At 51.1% G+C, this 27,990-nt stretch overlaps 1 protein-coding gene and 1 pseudogene across 4 annotated transcripts; both read left to right on the top strand.

The window, feature by feature from the left end:
• The first annotated feature begins 249 nt into the window (after positions 1 to 249).
• On the top strand, positions 250 to 27,990 carry ASB13 (ankyrin repeat and SOCS box containing 13). Of its 4 annotated transcripts, XM_016962566.4 has the most exons (7): positions 272 to 708; positions 14,164 to 14,351; positions 15,844 to 15,994; positions 18,120 to 18,254; positions 24,842 to 25,033; positions 25,963 to 26,097; positions 27,486 to 27,990. In XM_016962566.4, exons 1-6 carry the CDS (start codon positions 282 to 284, stop codon positions 26,088 to 26,090), a joined length of 1,221 nt encoding a protein of 406 aa, XP_016818055.2. In that variant the 5' UTR covers positions 272 to 281; the 3' UTR covers positions 26,091 to 26,097; positions 27,486 to 27,990. The 4 variants fall into 4 exon arrangements, with proteins under 4 accessions (XP_063637374.1, XP_016818055.2, XP_001145055.5 ...); XM_063781304.1 differs by having other exon boundaries at positions 250 to 708; positions 24,842 to 25,129; positions 25,963 to 27,990; XM_001145055.7 differs by having other exon boundaries at positions 312 to 708; positions 25,963 to 27,990.
• Positions 26,112 to 27,029, top strand: LOC107966714 (uncharacterized; annotated as a pseudogene).

Below are 27,990 nucleotides of genomic sequence, written 5' to 3'. Positions count from 1 at the left end.
CTCGAGTACTCTGGAGCATCATCAGCATCTGTACAATGCAAGTGAACTCTGGAAGCTAGACGCATGCTTTGCACGTGGACACAGACACATGCGTGCACAGGACACGTTTGCAATACATACATGTTTACACATGGACACGTTTTGCACACGCTTGCACAGGACACGCTTGCACAGGACACATGCACAGGATGCATGTTTTGTACAGGACACATGTTTTGCACATGGAAACACATCTCCATGCTTTGCAAAGGGACACAGGGAAGCATGCTTACAATGGATACATGTTTACACACGGACGCATATTTTGCACAGGACATATGCACAGGATGCATGTTTTGCACACGGACACACACGTTTACATAGGACAAGTGCACAGGACACGTTTTGCACCGGAGGTATTCTGTGCACGGGACGCACGGTTTGCAGATGCAAGCACACACACTCCTCAGCGCGACGGGCGAAGCGGGGTGGCAGCGACAGCGGAGTCCGGACCCAGGGACAGCGCCTCCGGGAACCTCGCCAAGGCGGCGGGAACTACAACTCCCGGCTCGGTCGCCTCGGGACGACGCGCGCGGCCCAGCGCAGACGGGCCCCGCCCAGCGGCCCCGCGCGGCCCGGCCCAGGTCCCGGCGCCCAGAGTCGCCGCGCGGCCGCCGGTGAGCCGCATGGAGCCCCGGGCGGCGGACGGCTGCTTCCTGGGCGACGTGGGTACGTGCGGGCGCCGCGGAGGCTGGGCGAGGCAGCTGCGCCGGCTTCTGGGGCCGGCCGCGTATCCGATGGCCTGCGCCGGGGAGGTGGTGGCGCGCCCCGCGCTGGCTCCGTGGGCGGGGGCGTTTGGCGGGGTGGGCCGCGGTAAGAGCAGGGTCCCAGTGGTGCCGCGCATCCCAGACGGGCTCTCATGTCTGGTGCCTTGTCCCAGGCCAGCGCACTGCGGGGTTGCAGTCCGTGCGGCTCGCCAGGTGTGGGGTTTCGCAACCGCAAACCCACCGAGCGCCGCGCGCCCTGGGGAAGGTGCGGGACGCGTGCGGGGCCGTTGCCCAGTGGCGAGGGAGAGCCTGGGAAACGCCCACGGTGCTCCCTCTCGGGGAAGCCAGGCGCGAGCCCACGGTAAGAGCTAAACCCACCTCCACTGGCGCGGGTGAGGCCGTGGCGCAGTGTCCGAGCATCCTGCAGAGGCGTCCGCGTGACCCCGACTCCGCTCCAGTGAAGGTGGCCTTGGGGCACCGCGGCACACTCCGAAAAGTGCGATCCCAGTTCGTAGCCTACTTTACCAAAATCCGAGCAGCCCAAGAATGAAATGGATTTGAGGGAAGGACACTCTTTGGGGAAGCAAATTTTTTTGCTGCCTATGAAGCAATAATATGGTCACTGAAATGAACGACGGAAGCACTATGAAAGCCTAAAAAGAAAAAAAAAATCTAAAGCATATTCATCCTGGTAAAAACAGTAGTGCACGTAAGAGGGAAAAGTCTTAAGGGTAAATTTAGCTGAAGAGGAAGTTGCAGTCATAGCAAGGCAAAGATATTTTAATTGACTTTGCAAAATAACCACCTTTGACATGATCAAAGGTATCTAATAAGCATGTGTTTTTACTTGGCATTCCAGTCCAGGAAAGCACAAGACTTTGACCCTGACACTGTGATCTGCATTTGATTAGCTTAATTGAGTAAGCAGTGAATAGCTAACGGCGGAAGCTTATTTAAACACATATTTTAATATTTCTGTTCACGGCATCACTTCTGAGCATGTCTTCTGCATCGTTTGTTATGGAATGCATCTGTAGAAGAAAGGCACATTTTAAACTAATGAATCCGCAACTTTTGAGGTTCACTGGTATTTTTGACATTGTCATTTTTTATTTAATATATTTCTCCCCAAATAAGTTCTGCTGATGTTTTTTATTCCCAGTGTAATGAATAAGCTGAATGTGTTGGATCCAAAACAATACTGCCATTCCAGCAGCACCAGAGGCGAACCGTAGGAGCTTTAGACAGTTTTAACATTCTGACCTCAAATTCTGGATGTGTGGTGTACCCCGACCAAAACATTTAGGTTTTGGGCTGTTGCGCAGTCTCTCATGCCTGTAATGCCAGCACTTTGGGAGGCCGAGGCAGGTGGATCACTTGAAGTCAGGAGTTCGAGACCAGCCTGGCCAACATGGCCAAACCCCGTCTCTACTAAAAATACAAAAATTAGCCGAGCACTGTGGCGGGTGCCTGTAGTTCCAGCTACTTGGGAGACTGAGGCAGGAGAATCACTCGAACCTGGAAGGCAGAGGTTGCAGTAAGCCGAGATTGGGCCATTGCACTCCAGCCTGGGCGACAAGAGCAAAACTCTGTCTCAAAATAAATAAATAAAAATACAAAAATTAGCTAAGCATAGTGGCGGGCGCCTGTAATCTCAGCTACTCGGGAGGCTGAGGCAGGAGAATCACTTGAACCTGGGAGGCAGAGGTTGTAGTGAGCCGAGATCATGCCATTGCACTCCAGCCTGGGCGACAGAGTGAGACTCCGTCTCAAAAATAAATAAAATAAATAAATACAGAAATAAAGAAATTCTGCATTCCCTATGGACGTCCTTCTGCAGGAGATGAACCTCTAACCTACTGGCTGCTTCCCCACTCCCCCGTACGTTCCCCCCAGGGTCCTCCAGTAGAATTGTTTTTGTTTAAATCAGATTTCAGGGTTGACATTATTGTGACTATGTGAATATTGCAGCTGAGCCACTTGCTATGTGGGGACTATGTTTCTCTTTTTGTGTAACGTCTTGCTTTTCTTGGACATGGCGGGTGTTCTTTTTGTTTACCTGTGGGTTCGGTGTTCTCCATGCCTAATCCCTAATTTATCCCCAGACAGTCTTCTTAGGCCCCTCAGGTAAGCAATGAGTCCTGTGTTCTCTCTCTCCTGGTTCGGTGTTTGGAGACGTGTCCCCTGCAGCCTTGGGTCTTCCAGCTCTGCCTGCTGCTGCTCTGGGAAGCCGGGGTGGGGGTGGGGCAGGGGGTGTCTTCCTGTTGTTTATGGGGATTTGCGCATCCCTTTGCGTTCAGTGCCCTCCCAGGGGTAGTTCAGATTCCCTACTCTTTGCTGGTCCCAACCCCGGGTGCCAAGCCCGCCTTCTGTATCCTGGTTAGCCACTGCACCAGCCTGCTCTCCAGCTCCCCCGATGGTCTGGAAATCACTCCCCAGCCTGTTTGTTTTCTACTTGTTTATATGGATTTATGTCTCCCCATCCAGGTACTCTCAGTTGAGTGAGATCTTTGCGGAGGGGCAGAGAAGATCCTCCGTGTTTAATCAGAAACACAGCTCTATCGCTCTTGATTTCAGTGTCAGGGCGGGGAGAGGGAGAGTCCACTAGGGTAGCAGTCCAGGGCATTTCTAAAGGGTAGAGAGTTACTTGGAGTGGGCGGCTATTTTATCCTAAAACAGGAATTCAAAGAGGGCCTGTTGACACACCAGAAAAGCCTATTTAGGGCCAATGGAAGTATCAGAGGAAATTAGCAAGTTACAAAGGCTTAGGAAGCATGTTTATGGGCAAAACAGTACCTCTATCCTCCTCCTCGACACGGCAGCCCTGGGAGACATTGCCTGCTGTCCTAAGGAAACTGAGGCTTAGGTGATTTAGGGTGAAAAGCGTCCCTCAGGTCCCTTAACTGAGACAGGGAGGATGCAGGATCAGAGCTCAGGGGTCCTGAGTCAGGGCCTGAGCTCCCACAGTGCCTCGAGGGTGGGATTGGGGGACCCTCCCCATGCTCCCTGGGCCATAGCCTTTGGGGTGGACCAGGGGCAGGGGAGGAGTCGGGGTAGCAGATAATTGGGTGAGTGATGAGGGAGTCAGGGGAGGAGACATTGAAGGATAATGCAGTGAATCCAGTGTGGTTTTAGCGTCCTGCAGGTGGAAGGAAATGCCTGTTATTCACCAAGCTCTCCTGACACCTTCGGTCCTTTCTCCCAGTTCCTTTACTCCTTAGCCCACCTATTTTCACCTCTTTTCTCCTTGTCTTCTGCTTTCATTTATTCTTTCCCTTTCTTTTCTCCACTCTTACTGAGTTTTGACCATTTTGTCCCTCTAAGAAGGCAAATACTGGCATTTTTGCTTCATTGAACACATCTTAAAATCAGTCTGCTGTTTGACCTCAAGTTTACCGACAAACTATATTTTGGGGATTCATAATGAAAACATTTAAAAATATATGGTTGAAAAATATCACTGCAGCAACAAAACACTGAGCCCAGACTTGTAAGTGGGAGTTTCTACATAGAAAAATAAAGATCAATATTTTTTTTCCTGGGGTTTCAAGGACACTAAAACTGAAATTTGAGCTGCGCTATTAAAATTTGGTGATAGTGGTTAAGTGCCATGTGTTAGGCACCCTCTTTGTGCTGGGGTTGTCACGTAGACTGTCTTTAGTTGTCACCATGAGATCCTTCATTTATCTTTTCCTCTGTGGTCTCTTTGTCTTTGTGGATTTAGCCCCCACTTTTATTCCCTTACCATCACTTGTGTGTGGTTTGGACAGCAGGCAGAGATGAATGGATGCTACATTTGGCTTTTTCTGGGAGTGTTAATCATCCAGGATCTCATCTCTTCTCTTCTCTTCTCTTCTCTTCTCTTCTCTTCTCTTCTCTTCTCTTCTCCTCTCCTCTCCTCTCCTCTCCTCTCCTCTCCTCTCCTCTCCCCTCCCCTCCCCTCCCCTCCCCTCCCCTCCCCTTCTCGACAGAGTCTCAGTCTGTCGCCCAGGCTGGAGTGCAGTGGCACGATCTCAGCTCACTGCAGTCTCCACTGCTTGGTTCAAGCGATTCTCCTGTCTCAGCCTCCTGAGTAGCTGGGATTATTACTGGGATTACAGGTGCATGCCACCACACCCAGCTAATTTTTGTATTTTTAGTAGAGATGGGGTTTCGCCATGTTGGCCAGGCTGATCTCGAACTCCTGACCTCAGGTGATCCGCCTGCCTCAGCCTCCCGAAGTGCCGGGATTACAGGCATGAGCCACTGCGCCCAGCCCAGCGTCCAGCATTTCTAAGGCCTTTTCAGTTCTGACAGTCAGCGCGTGTTCATGAATCCTTAGCTTTCTGGGACCCTGGGGGGCTATGTCACTCAGGACTCTTGACTTTTCCCTGAGAGCTGAGGATGAGCCCATTGAGAGCAGCATCAGAAAACCCTCCCTGGGGGCTTCTGGTGCCTGCCTTGGTTCTTCCAGGGTGGGTTCCCCAAGTGTGTGCTCGCCCGCCCCAGCCCGGCTTTATGGGTGGGTCAGGGTGGAGGGCCCACCCTCACCATTTCAAGAATGCTTACTGGGGTTTTGCAGGGAGGGCTTCTTACAGAGGCTGCTGGTTGTTTTTGACGCAGAAATGACATTTCTGCAGCCAGGACCCCAGACTCCCCTTGGTGATTTACTCGGAACAAAATTTCTGACTCCAGCAACATTTAGGAGTGCATTCTGGGCTGGGCCCGGGGCTCATGCCTGTAATCCCAGCACTTAGGGAGGCCAAGGCGGGAGGATCACTTGAACCCAGGAGTTTGAGACCAGCCTGGGCAACATGGTGAAACCCTGTCTCTACAGAAAATACAAAAATTATCCAGTGTGGTGGTGGTGCATGGGCCTGTAGTCCCAGCTACTTGGGAGGCTGAGGTGGGAGGATCACTTGAACCTAGGAGGTTGAGGCTGCAGTGAGCCCTGATCACACCACTGCACTTCAGCTTGGGTGACAGCGAGACCCTGTTTCAAAAATAAGTAAATAAACAATAAGAAAACAAAATAGGAAAAAAGGTGCACCTTGGGTATTTGACCTGGATTCAAAGCCAGCATGCTACTGGATCAGCTTTGTCTGGAAGGTGTCCCTGGTGGCATTTGAGAATGCTCTTTGTTGGAGTGGGCCCTGACCCTGGAGAGGCCCCAGGCTCGGCGGGGCGGGGTTGGGGGCAAGTGGCTGGGCTGCTTTTATGGTTGCAGTCCCTGTGTGGGTCAAGTGAGGCCCGCCAGTGTGGGTGCAGGCAGGGCAGTGTGGAGGATGGGCTCTGGAGGTGCCCAGCTCTGCAGTGTGCAGGGGCCAGCAGGCCAGCTGCCTCCTAGACACAGGCTCTCTAGGGGGTGGCCGGGCCTGGGCACAGAGCTGCCACTTGGGCCCAACGAGTGGGGCTCTGGCTCTGGGATGACTGAGGAGATACTGGCAAACCAGCTGCCTAGCGGGAAAATAAAGAAAAAGAAACAAAAATAAAAGTCTGCTTTGCTGCTTTCCCTGGTCTAAATACTCACATCCTGGCTGCTTTCAAGCTGCTGGTGGTCTCCGGCCAGCAGAACCTGGCTGTGCAGCAGCCAGCTAGCGAGATGGCCCGGCACACTGCTGGGTGGCTTGCATGGCAGGGAGCGATGGAGGGGCTCTGGTCTCAGAGGGCCCGGGAACTGAGCAGAAAAATTGGGCAGAGACTCAATCAGTCACCCGACTTAGGTAAGGATCGAGTTACTGGAGCTGGAATGCAAGATTGGGGGGCTTGCTATGGAACAAAGATGAGATGGTAGAACCCGCACCTGCCCTCCCCACAGGACTGGTAGGGTCGTAATGACAGCAATGATCCTGGAGCCATGGCAGTGCCTGTTACTCACAGCATTTACAGGTGGCCAGGCACGATTTTCTTCAGTCTTCACAGCACCCATTTGAGGAGAGAGGAGGCCAAGGTTTGGAGAGGGTAAGCTGTGAGACGAGCTTTGAACTCACGAGCAGGGTGGTTCCTGCAGCTTGCCCCTGTAGAGTCTGCTCCCTGAGGGTAGGCTGACCCTGAGCCACTTGACCTGTTCAGCCAGGGCTTCCTAATCTCAAAGGACAGGTCAGTCCTGGGGCAGGGCACAGCCTCAGATGGGAGGGTGTCGGGGCCCCAGCAAAGGGGCAAGAGAGGGGAAGAGGAGCTGGGGTCCAGAAAGGTCCACACCTGGCACACGGTCCTAGTCAGTAAGGTCGTATCGTGGGTGGAAGAGTGGAGAGAATGTTCTGAAGCATGTGTCATTCCTTCTCAAGGTGACGTCTGCCGTAGTCTGCAGTAGATACATAGATGACATCTGTGAAACTCTAGTTTTCAGGGCAAAGGCTTTTGCTTGGCTATTCATGAGCTCAGGCCTGCAGGCGGCAGGTAAACAGGAGGAGCCATAGTGTGTAACACCGTGACCCTGACCTGAAGCAGAGGAGGAAGTGGGTAGAATCCAGCCATCAGGACTGGGTCATGAGTCACCAGGGCTGCAGCCTTGGCTCTTGTTGCAACACAAGTTCTTCATTTAATGGATGCACGAGCCCCCGCTTGGCCAGAGTGTGCGAGCATCATGTTAGGTCTCAGGCCACTGTCCTGGGCTGGAAAGTGGAGCAGGGGACAGAACCTAGCGGCAGGGGTCCAAGTTCAGTCTGGCAGGGGAAGATGCGTCTGGGGAGTGCTTATTCATTCAGATACCTGCACGAGCAGCCTGTGTGGGGAGGCTGGCTAGCTGTGGTACTATTCCCAAGGTGACAGGGGACGACCTTAGGGAAGGCCCAGGGAAGGGAGAATGCTGATCAGCTGGTGGTGCGGCAATAGTGTGGAGATGGCGTGGGGGGGTGGGCTGCATGCTCGGGAGGCTTCCTGAAGGAGCAGGGGTCCCCTCAGTCGAGGAATTTCAGCCGGAAGCGAGGTGGGGAATGGGGCTGAGAAGGGCTTTCCAGGCAGGGGAAGGAACAGCATACACAAAGCATGGGACTTGCAGCCACTGGACTCTGTGTGAGTCGGTAGAGTTTGGTGTCACTGGACATGGCTGTGTGCATGACGGGGAGCCTGGGGACAGGGCCTGTGACTGCATGGTCGTGGGCCTTGTACCTTGCCTGGGTTCCACCCTGGAGGAGGGAGCCCTTGTGAGCAGGCCCTGTCAGACTGGCTTGTCAATCATCTGCGTTAGGGAGGGGGCAACCTATTATGTGGCAGCGGTGGGTGGGATTTAGGGGCAGAACGTGAGTCCCAGAGGGAACTCGCCAGCACGGCATGGAGTCTCGGGTTTCCAAGGCGGTGCTCCGCCAAGGTAGAAGGTGCAGGGATTGGGGAGGGGGGCATCTTGCCACCACAGGGAGCCTGGCACAGGGGCTGGAAGCAGCCTGCAATCCATCCTGGCCAGTCCATTCACTAACAGACAGCATTTCCTGTGCTCACTCCTCATCCATTTAAGGTCCGTGACCATAAGCTGTCCTTCCTGATTCTTTTCACCTGGGACACTGACCCTGCCATTGCAGGGCTGAGTCACATTGCTCTGTGGTGGTGGGTGCTGGGGGCTGATCTTTATGAAGAGAGTGGGTATCTTCGCCCCCTGGAAGGGCCATCGGTGGTTTGGGGGTGTCAGGAAAGGTGACGAGGTGCACCCCAGGCACCTGCTGTCCTCTGGCCTTCTATCCCTCCCTTCCCCACTGTAAATCTTCTGTGAGGACAGCCTGCGGGTGACAGTCCCCCCATGCTCTAGGTCCTCCAGCTTCTGGTTACTTAAAATTTTTTTTTTTTCTATTTTTAATTGTAGTAGAGAGCACAGAACACAAAAGTTACCACCTTAGCCATTTCAAGTGTCCACTTCAGTAGGGTTGAGTACATTTACATTTTTGTGTAACAGATCTCTAGAACTTTTTCATCCTGTAAAACTGAAATTCTGTCCCCATGAAACACTAACTCCCCATTTCTCCTCCCCCCAGCCCCTGGCAACTACCTTTCTACTTTCCATCTCCATGAATTTGACTACTCGAGGGACCTCACATAAGTGGAATCATACAGCATTTGGCTTTTCAGAAATGGCTTATTTGGTTTTGTTTTGTTTTTTTTCAGACAAAGTCACCCAGGTCATAGTGCAATGGCATGATTTCGGCTCACTGCAACCTCCACCTCCTGGGTTCAAGTGATTCTCCTGCCTCAGCCTCCATAGTAGCTGGGATTACAGGCATGGGCCACCATGCCCGGCTAATATTTGTAATTTTAGTAGAGATGGGGTTTCACCATATTGCCTGCCTCGGCCTCCCAAAGTGCTGGGATTAGAGTTTTGAGCCACTGCACCTGGCCAGAAATAGCGTATTTATTTATTTATTTTTGAGACAGAGTCTCTCTCTGTCACCCAGGCTGGATTGCAGTGGTGCGATCTCAGTTCACTGCAACCTCTGTCTCCTGGGTTCATGCGATTCTTGTGCCTCAGCCTCTGAGTAGCTGGCACTACTGAAGCACCATGGATTACAGCCACCATGCCTGGCTAATTTTTATATTCTTCGTAGAGACAGGGTTTCCCCATGTTGGCCATGCTGGTCTCGAACTCCTAACCTCAAGTGATCTGCCCGCCTCGGCCTCCCAAAGTGCTGGGATTACAGGTGTGAGCCAGCGTGCCTGGCCTAGAAATGGCTTGTTTGACTCAGCGTAATGTCCTCAAGGTTCATCCATGTTGTGGCATGGGACAGGATTTCCTTCATTCCCAACGCTGAATAATATTCCACTGGACACTTGGATTGTTGAGAATAAGGCTGCTATGAATGTGGGTGTACAAATGAATCTCTCCTCAAGACCCTGCTTTCAGTTCTTCTGGAGATATGCCCAGCAGTGGAGTTGCTGGATCATATGATATCCTATGTTTCATTTTTTAGGAACTGCCATACAGTCTTCCACAGTGGCTGGACCATTTTATATTCCCATCATCAGTGCACAAGAGTACCACTTTCTCCACATTCTCGCCAACACGTATTTGGTTTTTTTTTGATAATCCTAACAGGTGTGAGGTAGTATCTTATTGTGGTTTTGATTTGCATTTCTTTAATGATTAGTGACATTGAATACCTTTTTTTTTTTATGTTTGTGGCCGTGTGCAGCCTGTTTAGAGAAATGTCTGCTCAACTCGTTTGCCCATTTTTAAACCTGGTTATTTGTTTTTTTTGTTTTTGAGTTGCAGGAGTTCTTTATATATTCTGGACTAACCCCTTTTCAGATATATGACTTGCAAATATTTTCTCCCATTCTGTGGGTTGCCATTTCACTCTGATTGTGCCCTTTGATGCACGGAAGTTTCTTTTTTCTTTTTTTCTTATCACGTCTGCTGCTAATTTTTGCCCTGAATTGCTGCGGTAAGACTGCAGCAGCTGATGTGATTCACTAGAAATAAGTTGCATTTCCTTTGTAGACTGGTGATACAGAGAAATAAAATTAGATTTTCTTTTAAAAATTTTATGTCTAGTTGTAACTGAACCCAGATTTGGCTGCTTACTGCTCAAAAGCCAAACAAGAGAGACAAGAGTTGGTGGCAGGTTTATTTGGAGAGCCAGCAAACCAGGAAGATGGTAGATAAGTGTCTAAAGTGCCGTCTAAGTCAGTACAGGTTTCGGGTTCTTAATTATGTTAAGGGCAGTGGGAAAAAGAGGCTGTTGGGATCAAGAGGTAACCAAGGACCAGTGACATCTGGGCACGAGCGAAGGTCCTAGGAGGTTGGGAACATCTTTGTCCTTGATCAGGTCGCAGTGCTCCTATAAATCTTTAACAAAACACAGCTAGTTGTTTACATGCTTTCCTTTTAATCCCAGAGTTAATTTCAAAGCTACACGTTTGCTCTTTTTGCATATTATCTCAATGCTCTAAAATTACCCTAGCCTCTGTGTAAGAATGGATATAGGCCCCTCAAACAAAAATGTTAGTTCTTTTGCTGTTTCACTGCTACAGACTTTTTTTTTTTTTCTTGAGACGGAGTCTTGCTCGGTTGCCCAGGCTGGAATGCAATGGTGCGATCTCGGCTCACTGCAACCTCCGCCTCCTGGGTTCAAGCGATTCTGCTGCCTCCGCCTCCCGAGTAGCTGGGATTACAGGCACGTGCCACCACGCCCGGCTAATTTTTTGTATTTTTAGTAGAGATGGGGTTTCACCATGTTGGCCAGGCTGGTCTCAAACTCCTGACCTCGTGATCCACCCGCCTTGGCCTCCCAAAGTGCTGGGATTACAGGCATAAACCACCTTGCCCAGTCAGACTTTATAATTGGTTTTAGTAACTCCTTCCATTCATTTACTCATCCACTCACTCACTGAGCAACCACGTGGATACCAGCATCTTCGTGGACAGTGCCAGTTTCTGGGGTACAGAGGTGAATAAGCGGTGCCTGAGATAGACCCGGCTGCAGCTCTGCAGCCTCTGTGACCTTCCCTGGCCATCCCTGGGCACCGGGGCTCTTAATTCTGAGTCCCCGTCACCAGACATGATCGCAGTTGTCATGTTGTGAATTATCTGCACATTTATTCCCTGGTCCCTGACTGTGAGCTGCCTATTGCTGCATCTTAGTCATCTTTGCGTGTGGCAGCGGAAGACGCTAAATCCACCTGGACGTCTTGTGAATGGAGGCACGTCGGGAACGCGCCTTCCCGGCTCAGGTGGCCTCCTGAGATGCACTTTCTTTTTTTGCTGCAAGACCTAGGCCTTACCCTGCCTTCCTCTTCTTTTTCAAGTGGCAGCCTCTCCTTCTACCCTTAGGATTTTGCTCCCTGCGGATTGATTTTAAAGTGACACTAAGCCACTTCTCACTAACCTCAGGAGGGCAGTGGGTTACTGTTCATTACTACTGGTGGGGCTGAGGGCCACCTGGAGACGGTGAGTAGAAAGTTCCACAAGCTTGACTTTTACATTTTGTGGGGATCGAATCTTCCTTTGTGGTTCAGTTCTCCCTAGTCCCCACTTCCACTGACATAGGGTCACCCGGGCTCTTTGGCTGTGGACAAGACAGATAGCTACAATTGGAGGCAAAAATACTACAAACAGACAGTGTTTATTGAGCACTGATTCGGTGCCAGGCCCCACCCTTTAAGTGCATCTACCTATTTCAATTCACTGAATGTTCATAGTCCACCTATGAAGAGAAACTATTGTTATCACAACTTACAGGTAAAGAAACTGACACTCAGGGAAGTTGTGTTTTGGGTAAGCTGATAAAAGGCTGAGCTGAGTTTCCACCAAGCAGTTCTGAGCAGTTGTGGCTCCAGGGAACTCTTAACCCTGTACTCAGTGCCCAAGGCAGAGGTGGGGGAAGGTGGCAATGTGGGGATCTCTAAAAGCAGAGTCATCAACACTAACTGTTGAGGCTACCCACCTGCAGAGGAAATTCGATGCAGGCACTTTTTTTTTTTTTTTAAGACAGAGTTTCACTCTTGTTGCCCAGGCTATGGTGCAGTGGCGTGATCTGGGCTCACTGCAACCTCCGCCTCCCGGGTTCAAGTGATTCTCCTGCCTCAGCCTCCCAAGTGGCGGGGATTACAGGCATGCACCACCACACCCAGGTAATTTAAAAAAATATTTTTAGTAGAGACGGGGTTTCACCATGTTGGCCAGGCTGGTTTCGAACTCCTGACCTCAAGTGATCCGCCCGCCTCAGCCTCTCAAAGTGGTGAGATTACAGGCATGAGCCACCACACCTAGCCCAGATGCACTGTGTAAAAGTAAGATCTGGGGAAGATCCAGGTGATAGGAAGGTTTTTCAGGGACATGTCAGAATAGTAAGAGGAAACTGCTGATTGAGAAGAGGTGTGATGTGATCTTGTCTGCTCGAAGATGGAGAGTTGACAATAAGGATATGTCATCAGCTTTCATCCAGCACTGTTGTCATTTGTGACATTTTAAAGTGTCTGGAAGACTCCTCCGTGTCTGAGATGGGTGCTGAGAAAACAGGTGCGTGGTTTCTGCATCTGGGGAGTTTATGGTCTGTACCAGTTAGCGAGCTTTTGTCTGCACCTGGTTTAGACAATAAAGAAACGTGACTAAGCCCGGCCATTGGCTTGGCTCCAGGCACCTGATGGTCCTTGACTCGTCCTCCAGGTTCCAGTCCTTTCCCGGCTTTGCCATTCCTGTAGGTCCTGTCTTCAGGCAGGTAGCCAGATGGCTCAGCAGGTCCAAGTTCACATCCAGGCAGTATCCAGGCAAGGAAGGGAGACAGCCTTCCCCTGGAGCTCCTTCTTGGGAGTGAGCAGAGTGTGGAAGCTTGGAGGCCTCTTCGCAGACTCTCCCTCACCTCTGCTTAGGTAGAGTTATGTTGGATGCTGTATGGGAAATAAGATCCCTATGATTGACCGAGACAAAAAAAAAAAAAAAAAGAAAACCCAGTTAACATCATCCTTAAAGGTGAATGACTAAATGCTCTCCCCCGAGACTAGAAACAAGACAAGGATGTTGGCTGTCACCCCTTTTGTTCCACATTGCACTGCAAGTCCTAGCCAGAGCGATTCAAGGAAAAGAAATAAAAGGGCTGGGCGTGGTGGCTCACACCTGTAATCCCAGCACTTTGAGAGGCTGAGGCGGGTGGATCACCTGAGGTCAGGAGTTCGAGACCATCCTGGCCAGTACCTGGCCAGTATGGTGAAACCCCATCTCTACTGAAAATAGAAAAATTAGTTGGGTGTGATGGTGTGTGCCTGTAATCCCAGCTACTTGGGAGGCTGAGGCAGGAGAATCGCTTGAACCCGGGAGGCGGAGGTTGCAGTGAGCTGAGATCACACCATTGCACTCCAGCCTGGGTGACAGAGCGAGACTCCGTCTCATAAATAAATAAATAAATAAATGGCATCCACATTAGAAAGGAAGAAGTTAAACCATCTTTGTTTGCAGATGACATGACCTTGTATATAGACAAGCCTGAGGAAGCCACTAAAGTGGAATAATTAAAACATGGATTCTCAAGGCACTTGAGTGCAGGAGACACTGTAAATGCAGGGGTCTGAGCGTGTGTGCGTGAGCATTGTGGGAAGTGTTTCCCAGAGAAGTTGTTTTAGCTGGGCCCACCTGGAGGATGTAAACGTTTCACCAGGAAATTGCAGAGTGGACAATTGGCAGGGGGGCAAAGGTGGGCGTGTCAGCAGAGAAGGATGTGCAACTGCAGGGGAGTGGTGAGCACCTGTGCCTGCAGAATATGCAGGGGCAGGGGTGGGAGGTGGACTGTGGAGGTGAGCGGGGTCCACAGGACGGAGCCCCTTGTAGGCCTTGCCCAGGAGCTTGGACTCCAGCTGTCAGGCAGTGGGGGTGGCTCAGGGATCTTTGTAGAAGTGGTGGGACAATTGCATGATCACGGATGGTGCCTTGGTGGCATCAGGGACCCTGGAGTCTTACGTGTGCTCATTTGTCCTGGACGGAAGTGGCAGGGTCTTAGCCTGAGGTCCCCTTCCTTTCCAGGTTTCTGGGTGGAGCGGACCCCTGTGCATGAGGCAGCCCAGCGGGGTGAGAGCCTGCAGCTGCAACAGCTGATCGAGAGCGGCGCCTGCGTGAACCAGGTCACCGTGGACTCCATCACGCCCCTGCACGCGGCCAGTCTGCAGGGCCAGGCACGGTGCGTGCAGCTGCTGCTGGCGGCTGGGGCCCAGGTGAGTGGCCCTTCAGGGCAGACCCCCAGACTGGCTGCAGCTGCCAGAATGGAGGAGGTTGACTCAGGAGAACTTGGGAAAGAGGGGAGGATGGGGGCTGCACCGTGTCCACTGCACACAGGTACCAGGAAGCCCATGGCTGAGAAATGCTCGTGGACCTGGCTGTTAGGAGGTCACGGTGGTGGAAGAAAGGGCAGGCTGAGCAAATTGATGGTGGGAGTGCCAGCCCTCTGGTGGGCAGGAGCCAGCAGGCTGGCCGCAGCCTAGACACAGGCTCTCTCAGGGGCAGCCAGGCCTGGGTGCAGAGCTGCTGCTTGGGCCCAAAGAGCAGGGTTCCGGCTTTAGGATAACTCAGTGGGATGCTGGCCAGCCAGCTCTCTGAAAAAAGGAACAAAAACAAAACTGTGTTGCTGCTTTCCCTGGTGTAAATGTTCCCACCCTGGCTAGTATTAAGCCACCGGGGGTTTCTGGTCAGCAGAATTCCTGGCACATTGGCAGCCAGCTCTCCCGAGCTGGCAAACACTGGCCCTGAACACCCCTGGCCAATGTATAAGGGACACAGGGACCGGACCTGGTCTCAGAGTTCAAGGGGTGAGGAAGAAGGGAAGACGGTGTACTGTTTACTCTTCCCAAAAGCTTGGAATGGAACCCATTTCAGTGTGTACCCGAATAGAATTTGAATTTGGACAAATGCTAAATAAAATTTGCCAATTTGGGGAGTTGCCTTTTTCCTGGCCTCTGACTTTCTCACTAGGGGAGGCGTGGTAAGCTGTCTCAGGCATTCCTTCCATTGAGGTTAGAGTTTTGTGTGTGTGTGTGTGTGTGTGCGTGTGTGTGGTTTTTTTTTTTTTTTTGAGACAAGGTCTTTCTCTGTCGCCTAGGCTGGAATGCAGTGGCATGATCATAGCTCACTGCAACCTCATCCTCCTTGACTCAAGTGATCCTTCCACTTCAGCCTCCTGGGTAGCTGGGACTATAGGTGCATGCCACCAAACCCAGCTAATTTTTGTATTTTTTGTAGAGACAGGGTTTCGCCATGTTGCCCAGGCTGGTCTCGAACTCCTGAGCTCAAGTGACCCTCCCTCCTCGCCTTCCAAAGTGCTGGGGTTACAGGTGTGAGCCACTGTGCCCAGCTGAGGTTAGAGTTTTTAAAACTCATTTTTAAAGCCTGCCTTTCCCAGCTTGCAGCCTAGGGTTCCCCTGTCCTGCTCTGTGCTTACTAGGTGTTTGGGGTGGGGGTGGCGAGGGGGCTGCTGAGCTTATCCTGCCCTGAGAGAAAAGAATCCTGAACGAGATGACTTCTCTACTCAGGAGGCCGTCGGTGCTCCCCAGCCACATGCTATCTCTTTCAGTGTCCTTGCCTAGCACATAATAGCAAAGCAAACCAGTGATTCTAAGAAGCATCTTAGCAAAGATGAACCTGCAGCAGGATGGGAAAGCGGGTTGCGTGGCATTTCTCTGCCCTTTGACACTTGTTTCTTCCTCCCATGAGGTGGATGCTCGCAACATCGACGGCAGCACCCCACTCTGCGATGCCTGCGCCTCGGGCAGCATCGAGTGTGTGAAGCTCTTGCTGTCCTACGGGGCCAAGGTCAACCCTCCCCTGTACACAGCATCCCCCCTGCACGAGGCCTGCATGAGCGGTGAGTTGGCAGACGGCTGGGCTGGCCCAGCTGGGCTCTGGAAGTTTCCTCCTTTCTGGGATTAAAGGGACTTAGGGAAGGAAGCAGAGTAGACAGAATTGGGAGCCCTTGGCTGGTGAAGGAGAGTTCTGAGTCTGTTTCTGGCTCTTGGTGGCTCAGCTGCAGAGATTCTAAGCTTTCCCTTCTTGAGGTCTTCGTCCAGGGCTGGGGTGGGTGACTCTAGGGGTAGGATTCTGTGTCCAAGCCAGGGTTCCTCGGGCCTCTCCACGTTAGCAGCAGGGCCTGGGGGACTCTGCAGAGGCTCACCTGGGCTTTGCTATAGTTTGCTCTGCAGGCCCCTGATTGAGATGGGAGACGACAGAGAAACGTGTCCCAACAGCCTGGGCCAGGAGGCTGTGAGTGGTGCTCTCAAAACAGTGCTGGTCCTGCAGGCTCAGGGAGCAGGTGGGACTTCACCTGCCCCCCAAGAACAGGCAGACTGCAGATGCTGGGAAGATAAAAGGGCACCCCGAGCATGGGGAACATTCCTTGTCCTATCTTACTGCATCAGAAGCTCCCAATGGAGCAGAGAGGACTGGAATTTAGGGTGAGACCAGCTGGTGGGAAGATGTTTAAATGACAGACTAAGGAGTTTAGATTCTACTCTTTCGAGCAGAGGTTGCAAACTGTGGCTTATATCTTGACCGGCCAGCATGGCCTTTGTCTTCGGATGCACATCTGGGGTGCAGGGTATGGGGTATGTGCCCTTCCACGGTGCTGGCAGGGCCATGGCTGCATGTGATTCACCCCCGATTCCTGCTCGTAGGTCTTTCCATGTCTGCAGGCCATGGGACAGCTCCAGGGAGCTCTTGAAGGTTTCTGAGCAGATGTCGAGGGTCAGGAAAACAGAATTTGGGGAAGGTTCATTTAGTGGCCCTCCATGTGCAGATAGACGGAGGTGCAGTGGTGGCTGGGGTCTCCTGGAAGCAGAGGGATGAGTTGGGGACCATCGCTGGGATCAAGGTGCCCAGTGCTCAGAGTAGGCTGGTGGAGTGGGATGGGTTCATTTAGGAGGGTTGGGGAAGGAATCCATAGGATTTCATATGAAGGGGAGGCTCAAGAGGTCAGAAATGAGTCAGGTTTGAGTCAGGAGCAAGGACCCCAGGAAAGGGAGAGGGCTCTAGAGTGGGAGACACCAGCCGGTGGCCAGCACATGGCTCTGGGGCTGGGGCTGGGTGTGAGGCTGGTGCGGAAAATTAGGGAGCTGCCAACAGTGAAGAGGTAATTGAGTGAACGGAAAGGTTGGAGCCTAGACGGAATGTGCAGGGGCGGGAGGATGGGGGGCCTGGAACCGCGCTCCAAATCCGCATTACAGACCCAGGAAGAGGAGCCACTTAAGAGGCAGGAGAGGCCGGGCGCTGTGGCTCATGCCCTTGGTAATCCCAGCACTTTGGGAGGCTGAGGTGGGCGGATCACCTGAGGTCAGGAGTTTGAGACCAGCCTGGCCAACATGGTGAAACCCTGTCTCTACTAAAAATACAAAAAAATTAGTCGGGCGTGGTGGTGCACGCCTGTAATTCCAGCTATTTGGGAGGCTGAGGTGGGAGAATCGCTTTAACCCGGGAGATGGCGGTTGTAGTGAGCTGAGATCGCACCACTGCATTCCATCCTGGGCAACAGAATGAGACTTTGTCTAAAAAAAAAAAGAGGCAGGAGAGGCGGCTGCCGTGGTGCACAGGAGGATGACCTGCGTAAGAAAGTCTGGGGGGTTTCCTGGGAGGCTGGGCTTAGTGCTGACAGCCGCAGGTAGACACAGGGCAGGGGGGCAGCGGGGGAGTTTTCCCTGACCCATTCTAGGTGGTGCCCCATGTCTTCTGTTCTCACAGCAAGAAGCCGGCCAGGCCCGTTTCTCCCACTGCCTTGAGCCCTCCCGTCCTCAGCGGGGCGCAGAGCCCCACTGGCTTCCTGTCCTGGCTTCCCGAGGGCCGTGCAGGTCATGAACTCCTCCCTAGGTTGGGACGCAGGCCTGCCTGGCTTCCCTGCCCTGCACCAGGGATGGAGGCTGCTGCAGCTGCCGCGTCTGTGTGCTTGTTGTCTCCGGTGTCCGTATTCAAGGACATTCCCCCCCTTTTCCATTTATCTTAAGGGAGTTCCGAATGTGTGAGGCTTCTTATTGACGTCGGGGCCAATCTGGAAGCGCACGATTGCCATTTTGGGACCCCTCTGCACGTTGCCTGTGCCCGGGAGCATCTGGACTGTGTCAAAGTGCTGCTCAATGCAGGTGAGTGGGTGTTTGCTTGCGTGGGTGTTTACCTGAGTGGGTGTTTACCTGAGTGGGTGTTTGCCCGCGTGGGTGTTTACCCCAGTGGGTGTTTGCCTGAGTGGGTGTTTGCCCGCGTGGGTGTTTACCTGTGTGGGTGTTTACCCCCGTGGGCGTTTGCCTGCGTGGGTGTTTACCCGAGGGGGTGTTTGCCTGAGTGGGTGTTTGCCTGCGTGGGTGTTTGCCTGAGTGGGTGTTTACCTGAGTGGGTGTTTGCCCGCGTGGGTGTTTAACTGAGTGGGTGTTTGCCTGCGTGGGTGTTTGCCTGAGTGGGTGTTTGCCTGAGTGGGTGTTTGCCTGCATGGGTGTTTACCTGAGTGGGTGTTTGCCTGCGTGGGTATTTACCTGAGTGGGTGTTTACCCCCGTGGGTGTTTACCCGCGTGGTTGTTTACCTGAGTGGGTGTTTACCTGTGTGGGTGTTTACCTGAGTGGGTGTTTGCCTGCGTGGGTGTTTACCTGAGTGGGTGTTTGCCTGCATGGGTGTTTGCCTGCGTGGGTGTTTACCTGAGTGGGTGTTTGCCTGAGTGGGTGTTTACCTGAGTGGGTGTTTACCTGCAGAGTGGGTATTTATGGATTTATCTGAGAAGTTTGCCTGAATGGGTATATACTTGCAAGGCTGTTCACCTGAGCAGGTGTTTACTTGCACGGGCATTTACCTGAACAGGTATTTACTGTGCCTAGCAGAGAGCTGGGTAGAGGAGTCAGAGGGACCAGGGTTGGAGGCTGGCTCTCTTATTTGCCAGCTGAGACCTCGGGCCTCAGTTTACATATCTGTAACACTGGAAGAATCTATGCTGCAGGTTGCTGGGAGAACTGAGGATGTTTCCCCGGTGCCTGGTGTGTCCTAGTAGGTACTCAACAGATGCCAATGATTATTTCTAGAGATCACAGGCCACTGTCCCCACAGCTGCCTGGTGAGGTTGCTCCCTGAATCCAAGAGAGAAGGGGATGTAATGGGAAGTGGAGTTGGCAGCGTTTAGGAGAATATGGAGCATCTGGAATCCAGGCCATTGTCGGGTGTTCGAAAAGACTCAGGATTGAGATTCCCAAACAGGGAAAAAAATCAAAACCAAAAAGACCAACCAATCAAGGATTAGGCTCAGGACCTGTCTATACCAAAAGTTTTAGCCAAAGTGACTGTTAGCACAGGGTTTTTATCAACCCAACTTAAATGTTTTGTTGAGGGAAAATTTTAGTTTCATCATCTTATCCAAATTCTGGGTGTAGTGTAGGATAAAAACAAAACTGTTTAGGATGGCTGGGCACTGTGGCTCACAGCCATAGTCTCAGCACTTTGGGAGGCTGAGGCGGGAGGATTGCTTGAGCCCGGGAGTTTGAGCCAGCCTGGGAAACATAGCAAGTCCCCTTCTCTTAACAACAAGAACAAACCTGTTCGGGAACAGGAAGATCATGAATTCCCCCTGATGACAGCCATTTGAGCTTAGTTATATGTAGTTTTTTATTGGAGAATCTTACTCACTTTCATGTGCCACTTTTCAGTCTTTTTAGTGAAAAAGATTCATTTTGTGTAGGAATAGTTGTTGGGGTACTTTTAATTTTTTTATACACTGTCTTAAAAGTATCTCCATTGGAAGCAGGTGTAAGCGTTTCCAGCCGAGCCGTTCCTCTGGCCGCTGGATCCGTTTCTATGAACACAGCGCAGTGCATTCATATCAAGCCTTTATGAGCTCAGTACACACGAGTTCCATTTTTACTTTCGTTCTGTTTGGTGTGGTTGTAGGGAAAGGGATCAACTTAGTGTTTAAAGCAAACACCCTTTCTGTATCAGTTAGGACTTCATGTCAGTTGGACGCCTTTGCGAGTAACAGGAAGCCACTTCCACTGGTAAACAATGGCGGGCATTTCTAGTTCAGGTGACTTCAGGGCTGAGACGCAGAGGAGGTTTAGGGGCGGCTGGACCGGAGGTTCCGTGGTGTCACCCAGGCCTCAGTTTCTTTGAACGTTGCGATTCTGCTTTCCTCAGTGTTGGCTTCATCCTAAGCCTCCGGCTTCCCTGAGCAAGGTCACGGGGCTGCAGTGGCTTCAGGCCTACACGCCAGACGTTTCCTGTTTTAAGCCTTCTGGAGGCTCTTTCAGCGGAGTGGAAAATCCCTTTTCACACACCCCTCCCCAGTCCCTTTGCCCAAACTTTGCCAAATTCTGATGGGCTGAAGCCTGGGTCGTTAGAACCAATTACTGTGGTCAGGGGAGAGGGATTGGACTAGGCGGGACCCACATTGGAGCTGAAGTCAGGTCTGCTCCCGCCCCCACCACATTACCAGGTGGCAGCACAGTCGGGGGTGGGGGCTAGAAAGGAAGGGGCAGCTGTGAGGCCCACGGTCGCCCTAAAGCGGGGTTCCCACAGCTCTCCCCGGGAGTTTGCATGCCCCTGGGGAGTTAGAGGTGAACGTGGCTTTCTTGGGGAAGCCTCCCCACAGTGACTGTTGGTGTTGGCTCGATGCTTGGGTAGCATCCAGCCATCAGCTCCACGCGGGATTCCTGATTCCCATCCTACTCTCGGGTGGTCTCCTCTAGTACCCCTTGTGAGAGCAGATGGATCATCATCTTCTTCTTAGAAACCATTTTTTCATTGTGGAAAATTTCAAACATACACAGAAGAGAGAAACAACAGCATCCCCTACGTCCTCACAAACAGGTTTTTAAAAAGTAGTGATTCTGAACTTTTGGGGTCAGGTCACAGATCCCTCGGGAAACCAAAGGAAAGCCAGGGACCGTGTCTCTAGAAAAACAGAAGAGTGGAAAGTCCCTTTTCCTGCACCCCTCCCCAGTCCCTTTGCCCAGACTTTGCCAAATTCTGATCGGCTCAAGCCTGGATCATTTGAACCAGTTACTGTGGAGAGGGGAGAGGGATTGAACCAGTCGGGGCCCACATGAGTGCAGGTGCTTTCGTGTGCGGTTTGAGAGCTGAGCTGTGAGGCAGAGCCACGTTGCACCCCACGGGGGACGTGGAGACCGTTGTTCTTGTTCTTTGTAGGCAGTGAGGCGAGTCCAGGAACCAGATTGTATTTGCAAAGGAGGAGGGCTGGGGAGGGTGAAAGTCCGGTTATGATGGTGAAGTAATTTTTAATCTGATCACTGACAGTGAATGTTGAACTCTGCCAGGAGTGTTCAGAAGCGGCTCCCTGAGGACGGTCCTGCTTCCACCTTTGTTCTTAGCACTGGCCCTGGCACAATTAAAAAATTTTTTTAAAAATTGTTGTTTAATTAAAAAAAATTTTTTTAATTATAATTTTTTAAATTTAATTTTTTTTTCAATTTCTCTTGTGGTAACAAGCACCTATTGAACTATTTGTGTTTATGTTCCAGGATTGTGCCAGTCTTGGCGTGCTAAGGTCTTAGGCGGTCCCGTCACATCACTGGCCACGGGTTCTCTGAATCCACTTTAATCCTATTTTGTGTTGAAAGCAGGATTTTGGTAATGAGCCTGTGTTGACCCCTTTTCTCTGAAGCATGAAGTTCAGAGCTTTTAATTCCCTGGTTGTTTCCTGGCTCCCTGTCTTTGTCTCTCCCTGTCTCTGTGTCTCTGTCTCTGCCTCAGTCTTTCTCTTGCCTCTCAGTTCAAGGTATGTTACCATTCTTGCTTCACACAAAGTTACTTTCTTTCCCTCTCCTACCCTCTTTCTCTCTTCCTTCTTTCCACTGTATCTGTTCCCTTCTTTCTTTCTTTTTTTTCTGAGATGGAGTCTCGTTCTGTCACCGAGGCTGGAGTGCAGTGGTGTGATCTCTGCTCACTGCAGCCTCCATCTCCCTGGTTCAAGCCATTCTCATGCCTCAGCCTCCTGAGTAGCTGAGATTATAGATGTGCACCACCACGCCCAGGTAATTTTTGGATTTTTAGTAGAGACGAGGTTTCACCATATTGGCTAGGCTGGTCTTGAACTCCTGACCTCAGGTGATCTGCCCGACTCAGGCTCCCAAAGTGCTGGGATTACAGTCATGAACCACCATGTCTGGCCCTGTTTTCCTCCAACGAGTACCTGTATATGTTCTCTTTCTCACTATGGGCCTCACTCTGTCATCCAGGCTGGAGTGCAGTGGTACAATCATGGCTTGCTGCAGCCTCAACCTCCCGGGCTCAAGTGATTCTCCTACCTCAGCCTCCAGAGTAGGTGGGACCACAGATGTGTGCCATCACGCCCCCCGGATAATTTTTAAATTTTTGTAGAGCTAGGGTCTCACTATGTTGCGCAGGCTGGTCTCGATTTCTTGGGCCCAAGAGATCCGCTTGCCTCGACTTCCCAAAGTGCTGAGATTACAGGCGTGAGCCCTGCACCTGGCCCAAGCATATATTTTTAATGGACATAGCTGATCGAGTTTCATCTCTGACTCTCTTCTTGGCTCACTCAGTGCTATACTTTCAGGATCCATCCATGTAGCTGCCTGCACCCCTGGCCTGGTGTTTCCTTTCAATCCCTTATTCACAATTTCATTTCCTTCCTTATTCACCTTCCTTCCCTTCCACCCAATCAAGTGATGCCAAACACACATTTTGAAAAGATGTACATTGGGAAGGCTGCCTCCCTGCAAGAGCCCCTGGCCAAGGCCTTGTCTGTGGAGCGCGGCAGGGAGCGTGATTTTGAGCTCTTTCCAGCCATGGTTTTCTCCCTGATCGTGAGAGAGTAGCTGTGCCTCCCTTGGGCCTCTTTCTCTGTTTTTCTTCTTTTGTTAAAATAGAGACCATCTCTTTCTCTCCCAATTGGCAAGAATATTGCCACAATTAATGACATGAGAGAAAGCTACTTGAACTTTAGATTCTGTGGATGGTACAATTTGTTTTTCATTACAAGCGTATGTTTACTGTTAAAATTTACTTCGTGTTATGATTGCAACATTATACTGGAGGAAAACCCCTTATGTGAAAGAGAGGTTGAATTGTGGGGAAATATTTCTTTAATCTATTGCTTTTAAATATTATTTTTTTGTAGTACATTTCTGCCAAATTCAGGACCTAGATAATTTAGCATTTTTCCTAGTTGAGAGATCCTTTTCCTGTCCTGACTTCTGAGTTTTGGCTGCGGGAAGTGGAAAGAACTTTCTTGAATTATGTCATCACTTTGGAGGGCTGGGGCGTTCTTAGGATCCCTCCACGAATGCTGTTATGAGCATGGTTCTTATGTGCTTTTAGGGGATTAAAATATTTTAAAGCAGAAAGCAGGATTTTTCAGATGCTTTTTGAGCTAGAGGAACTAGAAAATGTAATAGCGTTCCACCTCTCAGCTCCTCTTTTGACCCTCTGAAACTGTCGGGAAGTGATGACACGTTAGTGGTCTGATTGTTTTAATCCCACTTTTGATAATACTTTATGTTTGTGGTTTGAATCTATCATTTGGCAGATTATTTCACTGATGCTGGGCGATTTGCTTGGCTTCTTTAAAATACTTCTCTTTTATTTGTTTTCTCTTATAACCTCCTTTGTTACTTGAGGAACAGACTTCGAATAAAATGGCATTTTCTTTCAAAAGAATTCTGAAGCCCTGGGGGATTCCATTGTATGGGATTAGTGATGGCTGTCCCCTAAGAATGATGTGTTACAAAAATCATATTTTTATCAAAATCTTTTTTTAGTGTGTTGAAAAATGCCATATTTGACCAGGTGTGGTGGCTCATGCCTGTAGCCAGGAGTTCGAGACCAACCTGGCCAACACGGCGAAACCCCGTCTCTACAAAAAATAGAAAAATTAGCCGGGCATGGTGGCACACCTGTAATCCCAGCAACTCGGGAGGCTGAGGCAGGAGAATCGCTTGAACCCTGGAGGCGGAGGTTGCAGTGAGCCGAGATCATGTCACTGCACTCCAGCCTGGGCAACAGAGTGAGACTCTGTCTCAGAAAAAAAACCCAAAACCAGCCATATTTAGCTACTAATTCCTTGCATCTTTCTGAATGTCTGCTCTTTTTAAAAAAAAAAATTTTTTTTTACCTTTACTTTTAATCAGCTTGATGAATGTCTGCTCTTATTGTGAGAAAGTTGAGGAGTGCAGAGCTTACTCTCTTCTCTGAATTGCCTACTGTTTTGGGTACATTATCTGTTTTCCTTTTGTAAAAGAATATGCATTGTTAAGGAACATTTATTCTTTCATTCAACCAGTATTTCTGGAGCCTCCGTCCTTTGCCCACAAGAGGAAGAAGCAGTGTGTGTCTGTGCTGGAGGCCAGGCGGGAGTGCTTGAGTGGCTCTGGTTTGAGCTTCCAGAAATCTCAGGACCCCTGAAGGCAGATTGATAGGGCATTAGAACGGTTGTTTAACTCAGGACATTTTTCGTTTTATTTTTCTTCTTTTCGGTTCTATTTCTAGTTATTTCTTTATTATTGCTGCCTACCTTTATCTCTCATGAGTGGGGACAGTAAGTAGTTCCTGCTTTTGGATGTTGAAAAACATTTTTGAAAGCTACGGTAGAGTCTGTCCTGATTTTGTCTTCTGGGTGGGGATTGCTTCCGCCACCGTGCTGTGTGATGAAACGGACCTGATTGTCCCCCTGACTTCAAGTTCTCTTCTTGGTGAAATCTCTTCTGCACTCTTGACCTCCAGGGGCCAACGTGAATGCGGCAAAGCTTCATGAGACGGCCCTTCACCACGCGGCCAAGGTCAAGAATGTTGACCTCATCGAGATGCTTATCGAGTTTGGCGGCAACATCTACGCCCGGGACAACCGCGGGAAGAAGCCGTCTGACTACACGTGGAGCAGCAGCGCTCCCGCCAAGTGCTTCGAGTACTACGAAAGTGAGGCACCCCACCGAGCGCACCCCATCCCCTCCAGCCTTCAGCCTGGACCCCTGACGTGCCGGCTCCCTGCGGGCTTCTGCGGAGAACTAGGCTGTTAGTCCTGGCTCCTGCCCTCTGCGCTAGGACAGACCCTTAAGCACTTTGCGGGGGCTGTTTGTGCTGTTGCCCCAGCTCTCCCTGGGTTCCCTGTGGCCCGTGGCCTGGAGCAGCAGAAGCTGTGGCCGACACCTGCCCGGGCACCAGACCTGTGCCTCCTGTGCTGGACATTTGACAGATGAGCCTCCTAGCTGCAGATTAGTTGTTTGATGACAAGTTCGGGTGCTGAAATATAATGCCGTGTCTCAAAAAACCAAAACCATGGTTTTGAAAAGGCGCGGTGGCTCACACCTGTAATCACAGCACTTTGGGAGGCTGAGGCGGGCAGATCAGGAGTTCGAAACCAGCCTGGCCAACTTGATGAAACCCCATCTCTACTAAAAATATAAAAATTAGGCGGGCATGGTGGTGGGCGCCTGTAATCCCAGCTACTCGGGAGGTTGAGGCAGGAGAATTGCTTGAATGCAGGAGGCGGAGGTTGCAGTGAGCTGAGATTGTGCCGCTGCACTCCAGCCTGGGTGATAGAGTAAGAGATTCTTGCCTCTGTCGCTTTTTTTCTGTCTCAAAAAACAAAAAACAAAAAACCTCAAAACCAAACAAACTCCCAAAGCCCACAAAAGGCAATCCCAGTGGACATCATGCCCCGAACTTCATTTCCTGGGCTCCCTTCCTCGGGTTCCTGGCTGTCCTTCCAGAGAAGGCCTACAGGACACATCCCAGTTCCAGGGGAAAGGGAGGCGTTTCCGATTCCCTCTGAGTTTGTGTTCAGTTGCAGGTGTTGTGCTTCTTCCTGAAATTAACCTCACATCCTTCCTTGCTCCCTTTTTCAGAGACACCTCTGACTCTGTCACAGCTCTGCAGGGTGAGCTTGAGGAAGGCCACTGGCGTCCGAGGGCTGGAGAAGATTGCCAAGTTAAACATCCCGCCCCGGCTCATTGATTACCTCTCCTACAACTGAATTGCAGGTGGGGTCTGGACCATGACTGCCCCCGTTGTGCCCAGCATTGCCCGGGTGAGGGCTCTGCCTGTTCCTCTGAAGCAGCGTGATTGCTGTAGATAGAACAACGCTCCTTCGAGTCCCTTCCTGCGATCCTGTTTAGGCTTCTCTCCTGGATCCTGGATAATGTTTCCAGGGTGTTAGGAAGGCCTGCGTCTCAGGTCACAATTGTGGGTGTGGCCCTGCACTGTTCTACAGAACCTACCCTCTCAATGGGCATGGGCCCAACCATCCAGTTTTCCTCTTTTACGGACCATCCTCAAAGGCACTCTCAGGACAGATGCGTGGGGAGCACAGAGGAGGCTGGCAGAGCTGGGGACTCAGGGCATTGTTGCTGATTCCCACTCGCCGGGGCAGCCTGCCGCAGATGCACAGGCCCCAGGTGCAGGCCACCACCTCCGGGTCGGCACCAGGACTGCCCTCGGTGCTCATAGGGAATGGCTGGGCCCACGGAAGTTCGGCCTGGGATGTGGCCTGGGACTGCTGCTCTGCTGGCTGCTGTGTGGATGCTTTTCCTGGAGCACTTTCCAAGGCATCCCCCAGCCCCAAGCCTGCGCGCATCCGTCACTCAGGGGCTTTCTATGGGTCTTTGTGGGGGAAGGCCCTGGCTTTGTATTCCCCACAAGTAACACTGAGTTTCTTAGGAAATTTGTCTTCAGTATTAGGTCTCCAACTCTTGTAAAAAGTTTATATGTAGGATAAAAACCTTTTAGAGGACACGTAGGTGGTACCACTAAGGTTTTGGTAATGAGCCATTCAAACCGACAGCAGTGTGAAGGTGTGTCAAGGTGTATATTCTCATGGCTCGGCATTCTCAGTGCAAAGGCCTGTTTGGAGACTCTGTGGGAATTGTTTTTCATCTGTTTCTGTGGTTGTCAAATGAATTCTTCACCCACCCTACAGTTTGCTAACTCCTTGAAGCTATCAAATTAGTAAGAGAGGCTGCCCGCACCCAGGGGGCACCATCGCCCACTTATTATTTAGTTTTGCAGATACTCATGGACCATCTATCACATCCAGCATTGTCCCAGTGCTTTGAGTTGGACGGGAATGGGACTCTGCAGCCAAGGCAGAATAAGAAAATCTTGCAATCCCGTCCTGCAGTGATAGAAACAGGTCGTTCTGCATTATAAGCCATAGGTGGAGCATTCGGTAGCGTATTCAGACTGCACGGGCCGGCCTAGGAGTCTTTGTCTTCATAAATTTTAAGAACCCCGCCCACAACAGGGAGTTAAACTGGAGGACTTTGCATGATTAGTTCAGGGATGAGTGGTTTCTGGGGCATCTGAGGTCAGGAGTTCGAAACCAGCCTGGCCAACTTGATGAAACCCCATCTCTACCCGTTCTGGAGAACAGGTCACGCCTGTCCTGGAGACAGTGTGCCCGGAAAAGGGAACGTAGTACTCACTGGATGCACCCAGGCCGGCCCGAGCCTCCCACCGCAGACAGTGTGGAACAGAGTGAGCCTGAGCTGCCCAAGGCGATGCCCTTCGTGCTGTATGACTGGAGGCCTCTCCGCGTGGGTACTTGGGGGTGGGGCCACAAATCTGGCGAAAAACTTCATGCTGGCCGCCGTGAGGTTTTTCTCCAGCGTTCCCGCCATTGTCATGGCGGGTCTTCATCCTAAACTGAGAAGAAAAACATTCCTGTTTGATCACCGCCTTAGTTACCAGTTCTGGATCAGTCAGTGTTTCTGCATGGAATAACAACCATTAAAAAAAGCACTGGGTTCTGCCCTTTCATCTTTGTAAGAGATTCTTGCCTCTAGCAATGACATCCTGTGATGTCTCACAGTAGAGCACTTAGCGCAGAATCAGGTCCCCACGGCTGTTGCTCAATAAAAGTGGCGGAATAAAGTGCA

This window comes from Pan troglodytes, chromosome 8 (assembly GCF_028858775.2).
Source record: "Pan troglodytes isolate AG18354 chromosome 8, NHGRI_mPanTro3-v2.0_pri, whole genome shotgun sequence".
Lineage (NCBI taxonomy): Eukaryota > Metazoa > Chordata > Mammalia > Primates > Hominidae > Pan > Pan troglodytes.
The sequence above is the reverse complement of the archived record's forward strand: the minus strand, read 5'-3'. Positions and strand labels throughout refer to the sequence as shown.

Coding starts and splice junctions, on each gene's coding strand:
- ASB13 (XM_016962566.4), top strand. CDS start 282: ATGTTTACACACGGACGCATATTTTGCACAGGACATATGCACAGGATG. Junction 18,255..24,841: donor CAAAGTGCTGCTCAATGCAG/GTGAGTGGGTGT, acceptor CTTGACCTCCAG/GGGCCAACGTGAATGCGGCA. Junction 25,034..25,962: donor GTGCTTCGAGTACTACGAAA/GTGAGGCACCCC, acceptor TCCCTTTTTCAG/AGACACCTCTGACTCTGTCA.